At 42.4% G+C, this 14,112-nt stretch overlaps 1 protein-coding gene across 8 annotated transcripts in view; it reads right to left on the bottom strand.

Annotated features, from left to right (window-relative positions):
* Nucleotides 1-14,112, bottom strand: part of ZFX (zinc finger protein X-linked) — a 67,861-nt gene that overhangs the window by 31,571 nt on the left and 22,178 nt on the right. For 6 of the 8 annotated variants that reach the window (XM_050777355.1, XM_050777354.1, XM_050777353.1 and 3 more), the window contains 2 exons: nucleotides 11,315-11,400; nucleotides 4,366-4,944 (listed from right to left, as the gene is read on the bottom strand). In XM_050777355.1, the coding sequence (XP_050633312.1) occupies nucleotides 4,366-4,944; nucleotides 11,315-11,372 (637 nt within the window). In that variant the 5' untranslated portion in view covers nucleotides 11,373-11,400. Of the gene's footprint in view, nucleotides 1-4,365; nucleotides 4,945-8,661; nucleotides 8,717-10,387; nucleotides 10,505-11,314; nucleotides 11,401-14,112 lie in introns of those variants that run through there. The other 2 variants (XM_050777360.1, XM_050777358.1) reach the window with 2 other exon arrangements.

The raw sequence follows: 14,112 nt of genomic DNA, 5'->3' as shown, positions 1-14,112 counted from the left end.
GTAACCCTTAACCAAAATACTTGGACCAGAACTGTTTCAGACTTCTGTGGATTTTGCAATATTTGCATATACGTAACGAGATTATCTTAGGGATGAGACCCAAGTCTAAACATGAAATTTATCTGTGTTTCGGCCGGACGCAGTGGCTCACGCCTGTAATCCCAGCACTTTGGGAGGCCGAGGCAGATGGATCACTTGAGGTCAGGAGTTTGAGACCAGCCTGGCCAACATGGCGAAACTCCGTCTCTACTAAAAATACAAAAAAATTAGCTAGGCGTGGTGGCACGTGCCTATAATCGCAGCTACTCGGGAGGCTGAGGCAGGAGAATCGCTTGAACCCAGGGGGTGGAGGTTGCAGTGAGCCGAGGTGGAGCCACTGCACTCCAGCCTGGGAGACAGAACAAGACTGTCTCAAAAAAAAAAAAAATTAATCTGTGTTTCATATACACCTTATACACATAGCCTGAAGGTAATTTTATACAATATTTTTTAACAATTTTGTGCTTGAAATAAAGTTTATACGCATTGAACCCTCAGAAAGCAAGTGTCAGGTGTGGAATTTTCCACTTGAGGTGTCATGTCTGTACTTAGAAAGTTCTGGATTCTGGAGCATTTCAGATATTGGATTTTTGGATAAAGGATGCTCAATCTGCATTTTAAAATAGCATTTTTGGCTGGGCGTGGTAGCTCACGCCCATAATCCCAGCACTTTGGGAGGCCAAGGCGGGTGGATCACCTGTGGTCAGGAATTCAAGACCAGCCTGGGCAACATGGTGAAAACCCGTCTCTACTAAAAAATACAAAAATTAGCTGGGCTTGGTGGCAAGTGCCTGTTATCCCAGCTACTCGGGAGGCCAAGGCACGAGAATCGCTTGAACCCGGGAGGTGGAGGTTGCAGTAAGCCAAGATGGCCCCATTGCACGCCAACCTGGGCAACACAGCGAAACTCCATTTAAAAAATAAAATAGACCCCTAACCTTAGCTGGCCCCTCAATGCAGTTCAGTAATCTATCTCATGAATTCTTGGCTTCCTACACTGGCCCATCCCCAAAAGACTAAAGCTCTTCAGCCCTTTGCCATTATCCTTCAGCTTTCCACCCAACCTCTGCAGTCCTTTCATATGTGCAGATGAACCTGCTACACAGACAAAATAGCTCCCAACATTCAAGCACTCCTTTTACCTTCTGTCCCTGGAAAGGGGCCTCATCCTTAACTGCCTTCCTGTCTCAGAGAAGGGGACTCACTTTCTCTCTCCAGGACTCACCTAACAGCCATCTCCTGCAGCCCTGGACCCCAGTCCCTTTCCCCTTCTCTGGAACCTGCTCCACTAGCCCTTCCTTTATCTTCAGGCTCTCTCTGTTCAGTGATTTTTTTTTTTTCCCTTAAGTCTATAAACATGTTCAACTTGCTTTCGCCATCCAGGCAACCATCAAAAGCTATACTCCCACCTCTTCAGTCCCTTTGCTGACCAAAATGGCAATTTTTCCAAACCGCTTCACGTAACTCCACTTCCACTAACTTCTTAATCCATCACAGCTCCTCTCTTTCATCTCCTCTCCACTAGCCCATACCTTACTGAACCTACTCTAATTTAGATACCAATGACCTCCTAAATGCCAAACCAAAAAGCCTGCTTTCTCCTCAGTGGCTAATACTTATAGAAACTCTATCCTTAACAGTGTTGGAAACACTTTTTCTCCTCCTTCTCTTCCCAAAACCTCCTGGTTTTTCAAGGATTCTTCTCTGCCTACTTCTTAAATACCTAAAGGAGCTATACTTGACACTCTTACTCGACAAGCATGCTCTGGGGACTACCATCAATTTCCATATACGATACTGCCTATATTCTGTTGTCCTAAATTTCTTCCTCTAGCAACAAACTCTCGCAAAAGCACCAAAGTCATATTTTCAACTGGCTAGAGAAAACATCCACCAGCAAGCAACTCAAACTATAACAGATCCCAAATATTTCCCCTGCCCCCACCTTCCCCCACCAAACCTACTCCTCCTTTCAGGTAATGGTATGACCAGGCATCCAATCTCCCAAGGTGGAACACTTAGGGTCATCCTTGAATTATCTTTCTTCCTCAAACCTCTAGCCTTTTTTATCTATCATCAGATCTCATCCATTTTTCTTCCTAATCTCTTTTGAATGCAGTTAATCTCTGTCCCCTTCACTATTTTTAATGTACTTCATATCGTCTTATATATGAACCATTTCAGCAGCTCACTGCCACGAATCTCTCCCTCACTTAGTCTAATTCCACATACAAGGATTATCATCCTAAAATAAATTCAAAACTGAAACAGGATACTGTATTTTTCCCTATCAGACTGGCAAAAACTAAAAAGAAAAATAATACTGTGTTGGTTCGAGTGTAAGGAAATGAACATTCTCATAAATTTGGTGAAGGGAATATTAAGGCAAAATACCAACGGAATTTAACCAAACTTCAAGCATAACCAAACTTGTAAATGTGTATACCCTTTGATCTATCAATTCTATTTCTACAAATTTATTCTAAGGAATAAAACAGAACATACACAAAGATATATAAGTGTATCCTAAAGTTCCCATCATTATCAGCAAAACGCAGAACCTTTTTTTCTTTTTTAACATACTACACTATATGCCTGGAATGTCTTTCTGCCACCCATGCCCTTCATCCTGTAAAACTAGAATTCATCCTTGATTTTAAAGGTCAGCTACTCCATCCCATCTCCACAGCAGTTTAGCCACACCTCTGCATCACACTACAAACTTTCTCTCCCACAGATGATCAAAAGCTCTCCAGGGATAATAGTTTTATGTATGTATTTCTTTAGCACATATCTGTATCTATACGACCTACAACAATGTCTCACACATTAAGAGTCCAATAAACGTGTTGAATAAAGGCATTTTGTCCCCCTTTCCACAAATAATTCTTTGATTTTCAAAATCTCAAGAAGTTTTCAAAGGAGTTTCAAAATCTCAAAGAAGTTTCCTAAAATGCTGGTGGACTCCAATATACTAATATTAAATTCCTGTATTAAAACAGGTATTCGAGCAAAGCAAACATTCTTGTAAATTTATAAATAGCCTATGAATCCTTTATATTTTAAGTTTAGTTCCTTAAGGCATAAGAATTTCCATACTGGGTCAGAACTGTGGCCTAGCCAATCTAGAATTGTATCTCCGAAATCAGTACCAAGAAGTATGTTTTAAGAAGATAACGGCTGTCCTTCCAGATGCTAAGATAAACATGTAAAGGTGTGTTTCAAAATACTTCTCTCCAATAACCTAGTATGAATCCATCATACTTGATACCATGTTTTGGAATCATGTTTCATACTATACCAGAACTCTTTTTCATGTTATCTGTTATGTAGTGTTTTACATATTATATTAGTACATAAGTATTACATAAACAGTACTGTGTATCCATATTCAAGAAAATAAGTAGCAGCATGGTATCTCACACCTGTAATCCTCCCACTTTGGAAGGCCAAGGCAGGTGGATTGCCTGAGCTCAAGAGTTCGAGATCAGACTGGACAACACGGCAAAACCCCATCTCTACTAAAAATACAAAAAATTAGCCAGGCGTGGTGGTGCGTGCCTACAATCCCAGCTACTCGAGAGGCTGAGGCACGAGAATCACTTGAACTCAAAAGGAAGAGGTTACAGTGAGCTGAGCTCGTGCCACTGCACTCCAGCCTGGGCGACAGAGCAAACAAGACTCTCCCTCCAAAAAAAAAAAAAGATTGTAAGTAGCTTGGTTACACTTTTTTTTTCCCAACTCCTTTTAGGTTTCAAGAGCGTTCATAATTCTAATAAAGGCTGGTAACAGCCTAATCACATCCTTCATGATTCCAAAGTTCAGTTCTATTCCTTTCAGTTTTTTTTTTTTTTTTTTTTGAGAAGGAGTCTTGCTCTGTCACCCAGGCTGGAGTGCAGTGGCACAATCTTGGCTAACTACAACCTCCAGCTCCCCAGTTCAAGCGATTCTCCTGCCTCAGCCTCCCGAGTAGCTGGGATTACAGGCGCCCGCCACCACACCTGGTTAATTTTTGTATTTTTAGTAGAGACGGGGCTTCACCATGTTCGTTGGTCAGGCTGGTCTCGAACTCCTGACCTCAGGTGATCCACCTGCCTTGGCCTCCCAAAGTGCTGGGATTACAGGCGTGAGCCACCACGCCCGGCCTCACTTTTCTTAATTTTCAGTTATCTTGTAGGCTGCAAATGGAAACAACAATGCAGGTAAGTCTATGAGATTTACTTTAACTCTACAGACATTTAAGTCAGGAAAATTTCTCCCCTGATGTAAATTAGGAGAGGCAGCCTTCAAAAACACCTTTGACAATTACTGTACCCCAAGACTTACAGGAAATCATAAGGTAGTCCTCACAGTTGCCTTTGTCATCATCCTGCTGGTCCACAGGGATCCCATTGGCATCTATGACTGCTTCAGAGGCACAGTCTGCTACCAATACTTCTTCTGAAACTACGTCGGTAGTCAGAGGATCAGTGACAATTTCTGCTTCCACTACACTATCATGAACCACATGTTCAACATGTCCAACATGTCCAACGTCAGACACATGTATAGAATCACCCGTCAAGACGTGTTCAGGCATAGACATTGAGGCTGAAGTAATGTCAGAAGCTAAAACATCATCTGGGACTGTGCAATGTGCTAAAGAAACTTCTTCAGTTACATCTGAGTCCAGCACTTGCTCAGGAATGATGACCGTTTCAGATACATCTGCTTCTTCCATGATATCTGGGCACTGAACATCTTCTATAACAACGTCCTCAATAACATCTTGGATTACAACCGAATCTGGGTCATCAGGAACAAAGTTATGCACAGTTATGTCTGAATCCACAACATCTGAAACAAAAACAGTTTCTTGTACTTCCACAACAATTTGATCACCATCCATGTGTGTACCATCAGCTCCTTAAAAAAAAATTAAAATGACAAATTTCAGGTAAGTATGCATGACTACAATTAACGTAAATGTTATTTAATTTCTACTGGGAAAACAGACTAGCTCCTCAGTTTTCTTAAACGTTAAGATAGATTAAAGAAATAAAGAGGGAATCTATTTTTGAATCAGATGTTTTTAACCCAAGAACTTTTGTGATCAAATCAATAGATTTTTAAAAATTAGGAGAACAAAGCAATTGAGGCAGTCACAGAAGAAATATATACATGAAAGTAAAATTCTAGGCACACTAATAAAATCCATATACAGCCAGGTGCAATGGCTCACGCCTGTATTCCCACCACTTTGGGAAGCCAAGGTGGGGGGATCACTTGAAGCCAAGAGTTTGAGACCAGCCTGGGTAACACCACCGCGAAACCCTATCTCTACTAAAATTACAAAAATTAGCCGGGCGTGGTGGCACAAGCCTATAATCCCAACTTCCTGGGAGGCTGAAGCAGAACTGCTTGAACCCGGGAGGCCGACGTTGTAGCGAGCCAAGGTGGTGCTGCTGCACTCCACCCTGGGTGACAAAGCAAGACTTTAAAAAAAAAGAAAAGGCCGGGCATGGTGGCTCACGCCTGTAATCCCAGCACTTTGGGAGGCCGAGGCGGGTGGATCACGAGGTCAGGAGATCGAGACCATCCTGGCTAACAAGGTGAAACCCCGTCTCTACTAAAAATACAAAAATTAGCCGGGCATGGTGGCAGGCGCCTGTAGTCCCAGCTACTCAGGAGGCTGAGGCAGGTGAATGGCGTGAACCCGGGAGGCGGAGCTTGCAGTGAGCCAAGATGGCGCCACTGCACTCCAGCCTGGGCGACAGAGCGAGACTCCGTCTCTAAAAAAAAAAAACAAAAATTAAATAAGTAATGCAACTTCAGGTGACAAACATACAATATTCCTTCATTATATGTGTTTCACCTTTTTGCTCCATCTCCCTCTCCTCAACTCATAGTTGTTCTTCTTTCCATCTCTCCCATGTGTTTCTTTTACTTCTATTTTTTTTTCCTTTTTCCCTTCACATGCTTCCCTTTTTGTTCCGGTGCAATATACCACCCATATGCTCCATCTATGGCTATAGGAATTTAGAAATCATCCTCTGAATCTAGGACATACAAGGATCAGAGGATAAATTAAAAGAGGGACAAAAGGCCACAGTTGAGGAGGAAAGACAACTGGGTTGAGGAGGCTCTGGAGACAGATAGGATAAATACAAGTGCAGCTGCGCTGGAGTGGTGGAGGGTAAGAGTAGTTCCAGCGGGAGCTGCCCCAACTTCACCAGGGTACACTGCCTCCATCTAGCCTCCTCCCGTCCCCCTAGACCCCAACTCCCAAGGCAGTTCCTCAGAACATAGTCCTACTCTAGTCCATTTTGCAGTTAAGGAATGAAGGTAGAGGATTCAATCAATTGAAGCCCAGTGAGATTAAATGACTTAACCAAGATCACACAGTTCGCACAGTGTATGGTGCTCAGAAAATATCATTCTGAATGAATGTCACAAATGGAAATAAATCAAATATCCTTATCAAAAATATAAGATAAAATAAAAGAAGGCTGGGCATGGTGGCTCACACCTGTAATCCCAGCACTTTGGGAGGCCAAGGTGGACAGATCACAAGGTCAGGAGATCGAGACCATTCTGGCTAACACGGGTGAAACCCTGTCTCTACTAAAAATACAAAAAAATTAGCTGGGTGTGGTGGCACATGCCTGTGGTCCCAGCTAATAGGGAAGCTGAGGCAGGAGAATCACTTGAACCCAAGAGGCGGAGGTTGCAGTGAGCCCAGATTGCGCCACTGCACTCCAGCCTGGGCGACAGACCAAGACTCCGTCTCAATAATTAATAAATAAATAAATAAATAAAATATCTTAGCTTCTGTTCCAGAGAAAAGCAAAGAAAGTTTAAAAAAAAGTCTTACCTAAATAGCTATTCAGTAGATTAGTGCCTCTGGTTGACTCAGACCAGGCTGAGTCCAACCAGGTGCCTAACTCAATGACTATGTGTCCCTGGCCAGGCCCTCAGAGAAATACACAGCTTAATCAACAATCAAAAATGATCAGGCCTGGCACAGTGGCTCACGCCTTGTAATCCCAGAACTTAGGGAGGCCAAGGCGGGCAGATTACCTGAGGTCAAGGGCTCGAGACCAGCCTGGCCAACATGGTGAAACCCTGTCTCTACTAAAAATACAAAAATTAACCAGGCGTGGTGGTGCATGCCTGTAACCCCAGCTACTCAGGAGGATGAGGCAGGAGAATCGCTTGAACCCAGGAGGCGGAGGTTGCAGTGAGCCAAGATTACACCACTGCACTCCAGCCTGGGCAACAAACAGAGTAAGATTCTGTCTCAAAAAAAAATTCAAAGGCCAAAGAATATTAAACATTGTAGGAAGCCAACTAATATCTATTTTTTTTTTTTTTTTTTTTTTTTTGAGACGGAGTCTCGCTCTGTCACCTAGGCTGGAGTGCAGTGGCCGGATCTCGGCTCACTGCAAGCTCCACCTCCCGGGTTCACGCCATTCTCCTGCCTCAGCCTCCCGAGTAACTGGGACTACAGGCGCCCACCACCTCGCCCGGCTAGTTTTTTTTGTATTTTTTAGTAGAGACAGGGTTTCACCGTGTTAGCCAGGATGGTCTCGATCTCCTGACCTCGTGATCCGCCTGTCTCGGCCTCCCAAAGTGCTGGGATTACAGGCTTGAGCCACCGCGCCCGGCCATATCTATTTTAATTACATCTAGAAATAATAAAAAGAATGTGTTCACTTTAGGCTGGGCAAGGTGGCTCACACCCGTAATCCCAGCACTCTGGGAGGCCAAGGTGGGAGAATCACCTGAGGTCAGGAGTTCGAGACCAGCCTGACCAACACGGAGAAATCCCATCTCTACTAAAAATACAAAATTAGCCGGACACGGTGGCACATGTCTGTAAACCCAGCTACTTGGGAGGCTGAGGCAGGAGAATCGTTTGAACCCGGGAGGCGGAGGTTGTGGTGAGCAAAGATTGTAACATTGCACTCCAACCTAAGCAACAAGAGCAAAACTCCATCTCGAAAAATTAAAAAAAGAGTATGTTCACTTTAATTTCTACAGAACTTCTACAAAATGCTTTATACTTGTTTTCAATGTCCACAATATTATCATTAAGTAATAGATCACTAATTTCCATTTTGCATACATAAAGATGAAAGCATCTAGTGGCAAGAACACTGGTTATAAAATGTAAATCAGCCGGGCACAGTGGCTCACGCCTGTAATCCCAGCACTTTGGGAGGCCGAGGCAGGCAGATCACTTGACGTTGGGAGTTCAAGACCAGCCTGGTCAACATGGCAAAACCCCATCTCTACTAAAAATACAAAAAAAGGAGCCGGGCATGATGGTCTGCACCAGTAATCCCAGCTACTTGGAAGGCTGAGATAGGAGAATCACCAGAACGAACCAGGGAGGTGGAGGTTGCAGTGAGCAGAGATCATGGCCAATGTACTCTAGCCTGGGCAGCAGAGCAATTCTCCATCTCAAAAACAAAACCAAAAAAAAAAAAACACACACACACAAAAAAAAACAAAATCTAAATCAGAGAGTAGAGCAGGGTAGGACACTTATTAGTTTTGTGACCTTGGGCAAGTCATTTAACCTCTGAGTTTCAGTTTCCTCATCAGTAAAATGAGGACAGTAGTATCTGCCATGCATACCTCACAGGACTGTGGTGATGATCAAATGGGAATGTATGGGAAGTGTTCTGAAAAACTGTAATGAGAGGTTTTATTATTATTATGACATATGAAAACGGAGGCCCTGGCAGATTAAGTGACTTGCTCAAAGATGAACAAATACCATTAAGTGTCATCAATCAAGACTAAAATGCAATAGCCCTTCAATCCACCACTTAGCCCATGACCTAGGTTTGCCTGTGGCAAGATTAAGTGAACAAACACTGCACATTTTTCTCCAAAGAGTTTAGTCTCTTTCAAGTACATCACTTATATTTCATGTTCCAAGGAAGAAAGAATTATAAACTTTACGTTTATCATTATCAAATTGAAATTACCAAACGAGTTAAAAGATTATCCTAAGTTGTTAAGAAACACGCACACATCCCCACTAGATTTAGAGATTTAAAGAAAATTTTAAAATTTGACTGAGCATAGTGGCTCACACCTGTAATCCCAGCACTATGGGAGACCAAGGTGGGAGGATCACTTGAGCCCAGGAGTTCAAGACCAGCCTGGGGAACAGAGCAAGACCCCGTCTCCACAAAAAATAAAATTAGCTGGGCTTGATGGCGCACACCTGTAGTCCAAGTGACTCAGAAGGCTGAGGTAGGAGGATCCCTTGAGCACTGGAGTCTGAGGTTACAATGAGCTATAATCATGCCACCGTACTCTAGCCCAGGCAACAGGGTGAGATCCTGTCTCTAAAAGAAAAATAAAATAATAATGAAAAGTAAATTTTAGGGTCGGGTGCGGTAGCTCACGCCTGTAATCCCAGCACTTTGGGAGGCCGAGGCGGGCAGATCACGAGGTCAAGAGATCGAGACCATCCTGGCCAACATGGTGAAACCCCATTCTACTAAAAATACAAAAAAATTAGCTGGGCATGGTGGCACACACCTGTAGTCCCAGCTACTCGGGAGGCTGAGGCAGGAGAATCACTTGAACTCAGGAGGCAGAGGTTGCAGTGAGCCGAGATCGTGCCACTGCACTCCAGCCTGGCGACAGAGTAAGACTCCATCTCAAAAAAAAAAAAAAATTTAAAATTTAAAATCACTGACATTTAATTTCCTGATAAAAGTTCATTGCTATTTCTTTACTATACTACAATCTGATCATTTACAGTCCAATGGAAAACTTACTAGTATTTTATTTATAGTAAGGGTAGCTACCTGGTGTGATATAAAACCCTTTTATATATTTTTTCTTTTTTTATTCTCTTTCGAGACCGAGTCTCACTCTATCACCCAGACTGGAGTGCAGTGGCACAATCTCAGCTCACTGTAACTTCTGCCTCCCAGATTCAACCGATTCTCATGCCTCAGCCTCTCAAGTAGCTGGGATTACAGGCATGCACCACCACACCCAGATAATTTTTTGTATTTTTAGTAGAGATGGGGTTTCACCATGTTGGCCAGGTTGGTCTCGATCTCTTGACCTTGTGATCCGCCCGCCTCGGTCTCCCAAAGTGCTGGGATTACATGCACAAGCCACCGCGTCTGGCCTCAAATCCCTTTTATATTATAAAACCAAGTATAGGCCAGGCACAGTGGCTCACGCCTGTAATCCCAATACTTATAGAGGGCTGAGGCAGGCAGATCGCATGAGCCCACGAGTTCAAGACCAGCCTGGGCAACATGGCAAAACCCTGTCTCTACCCAAAAAAAAAAAAGGAATACAAATATTAGCCAGGCATTGTGACACACACCTGTAGCCCCAGTTACTCTGGAAGCTGAGCAGATCACTTGAGCCTGGGAGGCGGAGGTTGCAGTGGACCCAGATGGCGCCACTGTACTCCAGCCTGGGTGACAGAACAAGACCCTATCTGAAAACAAAAAAAACCCAAAACACAAGTGTAACCACTTTACAACGTTATATAATTATAACCACAGGTAATCTGAAATACATTTTTTCTAATACTGTTTTCTTCCTATTTTTAGAACCTCCTGAGTATAATTTTTCCTTGTACACTATGGGGAGTGAAGACTCCATCTTCCTGAAGCAGAAGTCTCTTTTTGGGAACTTGTGAGAGAGATGGTTATAAAAATAGGACAGGGTCAATGTGGGGGACCTTCTTTATCTGCTGGGTATTGGAGAACAGAGAAATGACAGGATCCACATGTTATTTTACAGTGAGTACTCTGATCAGCAGGCTAGATAAGAGAGACTAAGGGTAAGGAAAACAATGCAAAAGTTATTCCAGACTAAGAATGAGACGATAGAGCCTGTCTCTGTGGTAGGCACTAGGATGAAGAAGAGCAGATGTAAACAAGGAATATTTTTTCTTTTTCTTTTTTTAAACAAAGGTCCAAACAAAACTAACAAGGAATATTTTCAAAGGGAAAAACAACAGGAATTAGGGAAATAACTGGGGAAGATATTATCTTCATAAGTGAAGATAAAACTAAGGTTTGATATCGCTGCTGTTACTGACAAGAATATGAGAGTTGGTTGTGAGGGAGCCACATCTTTGAGGAGGGTAATAATAATGTGCTCACCGTGACATCTGTGAATTTTGACAGGATAACAAGATAACCTAAGTGTGAATGATCAATGTGAGAGTTCTAGCAATTCATTGATGACAACCAACTCCAAATCTGGTAGATGGGAAGTGGAACAATTCAAGTAGTTATACCTGTTGCATCAAAAAATGAGTTTGGCTCTTGTTGTAATTCAAGCCCATCTTCATCCATGGCCTTTAATTCTCATCAGTCACAGCTCCTAAATCAGGGAAAAAAGTAAACCAAAGCCATTAGTTTTTTCATATCACGTACTGAACGCCACCATGACAGTTTCATTTCTGAGACACTCAAATTATGTGAAAGATAAATGTGTATCAAAAACATATCTATCTAAAGTAAAATATAACTTAATTGATTTACAATGATAAATGGGCATCTATATGACAAGGCAGGGCAGATAAATCAAACAAGTCAGCTTTGCCTGGACTTCTTTTTAAGTTGAAGCAATAAATGTATTGCTTATGTCCATCAAGTGCACATATTTTGATGAATTCTGATACATACATAAACCTTTGTAATCACTACCTTGATCAAAATATAGAACATTTTTAAGACCCCAGCACTCCCGTGTCCTCAGTCTGTAACACCCCATGTTCCCACAAAGGTAACCAGTTTTGTTAAGGTTCAACTTAAAATACATTCTGTAGCTTATTGGGGGAAATTTTTGCACAGTTTTCATATTCTGTATATTTAATTAGTCAAACAACTTCCAACCAGATTAAACAACGATAAAAATTCAAAGTGCATAACTGTAGTAAACAACCTTTGGGATTCTGCCTAACCTCTCTTAACTAACCCTCTCATCTAGAAAAGTAAATTCCCACAGTGTATTTACACTCTCCTGGCCACAGTTGATTGGCACTAGCTATAAAGCAGTTAAAAAATAAGTTCATCTTTAAGCACAATAAAATCAAAGTCCTATCCCTGAGAATCCAAAACCATGAGCAAGAATCAGTGTTTGTCTGTCTGTGTGTGTGTGTGTGTGTGTGTGTGTGTGTCTCTCTCTCTCTCTCTCTCTCTCTCCTGGTGGCTGGAACTTAAGAGCTAAGGAAAGTCATTTTGTAACTCTGGCTTAGACTAGTGAATAAAAAATAAAAATAATCCTGTGAGTGCCTTGAGTAACAGAATAGGGTAAGCAGGGAGGGGAGACAGCTTTTTAGTTCCTGGTTCTAGACCTATCTGAGGTACAGCTATATTCCTGCCTTGAATTTTTATAAGACATTCCAATGGCCTTAATTCTCCCTTTTCTACTTAAGCCAAAAACTTATGACAAAAAGAACTCTAACCAATAATTTCACCTTTATCTTTTTTTTTTTTTTGCTGATAAGTACTACATGGTTATTAAAATTTCAAATAACAGAAACACAAGTCATTTTTCTAAAGCTAGGTGACATCATTCCTCTTTTTCAAAAATGTTTAATGGCTTCTTGCTCCCTCTAAATAAGTTCAAACACCTGTCATCTTCTAATTTCTGGCCCCAAACTACCTTCCCATCATCATCTCCCCTAACTTTCCTTTAAGCACTTCCCTCTACCACTGTCAGCATGTACACAAACACACGGCCCCCACCCACACGAAGTTCAGCCAAACAAAAATGCTCAACATCCCCATAAAACCCCAACTTCATATTTGATTCAGAGTTCCTTCTACCTGGAACACCTTTCCCCCATTAACTCTGCTTTGATCTTTCCCCCTAAATCTCCTTCTCTACAAAAAAAGAGAAAGCTGGAAATAATTTTTCCCTCTGAAATTTCCACAGCACTCTATTCTTCTCTTATTGTACTGGTTTGTCATATTAAAATTATTTATATATGTCTTATTTACAGATACCAAATTACATATATAGTCCTTAAAAATCCATTAACATGGAATAGTAATGGAAATATCCATTAAACGTTAATTGAGAAAAATTAACATTCATAAAAGGGATTCTCGGCCGGGCGCAGTGGCTCAAGCCTGTAATCCCAGCATTTTGGGAGGCCAAGATGGGCGGATCACGAGGTCAGGAGATCGAGACCATCCTGGCTAACACGGTGAAACCCCGTCTCTCCTAAAAAATACAAAAAACTAGCCGGGCGAGGTGGCGGGCGCCTGTAGTCCCAGCTACTCAGGAGGCTGAGGCAGGAGAATGGCATAAACCCGGGAAGCAGAGCTTGCAGTGAGCTGAGATCCGGCGACTGCACTCCAGCCTGGGCGACAGAGCGAGACTCTGTCTCAAAAAAAAAAAAAAGGGATTCTCAACATATCAACTCTGAGATACGGTCTACTCATTTTTAAGAAATAGCATGTTTCATGTTGTTTATTCAAACTGTTTCAAATTAAAGTAAATGGGTTGGGCGCAGTGGCTAACGCCTGTAATGCCAACACTGTGGGAGGCCGAGGTGGGTAGATCACCTGAGGTCAGGCGTTCGAGACCAGCCTGGCCAACATGGCAAAACCCCTCCTCTACTAAAATACAAAAAAATTAGCAGGGTATGGTGGTGCATGCCTGTAATCCCAGCTACTTGGGAGGCTGAGGCAGAAGAATTGCTTGAACCCGGGAAGCGGATGTTGCAATGAGCCAAGATCATGTCATTGCACTCCAGCCTAGGCGATAGAGCAAGACTCCGTCTCAAAAAAAAAAAAAAAAAAAAAGGAAAGAAAGAAAGAAAGAAAAAAAAGTTAAAGCAAATGAAAAACAGAAAGTGTACATGCTCTGAAAAAGTTATTACTGCCCTACTCCCGCAAAACCACCTCTGGCTATAAAATAGCTTTTCCCCCTTTTAAAAATGATAAACGTGCCGGGCGCGGTGGCTTAAGCCTGTAATCCCAGCACTTTGGGAGGCCGAGACGGGCGGATCACAAGGTCAGGAGATCGAGACCATCCTGGCTAACACGGTGAAACCCCGTCTCTACTAAAAAAATACAAAAA

Source organism: Macaca thibetana, chromosome X (genome assembly GCF_024542745.1).
Source record: "Macaca thibetana thibetana isolate TM-01 chromosome X, ASM2454274v1, whole genome shotgun sequence".
NCBI lineage: Eukaryota > Metazoa > Chordata > Mammalia > Primates > Cercopithecidae > Macaca > Macaca thibetana.
Note: the sequence above shows the minus strand (reverse complement) of the source record. Positions and strands in the feature narration are given on the sequence as shown.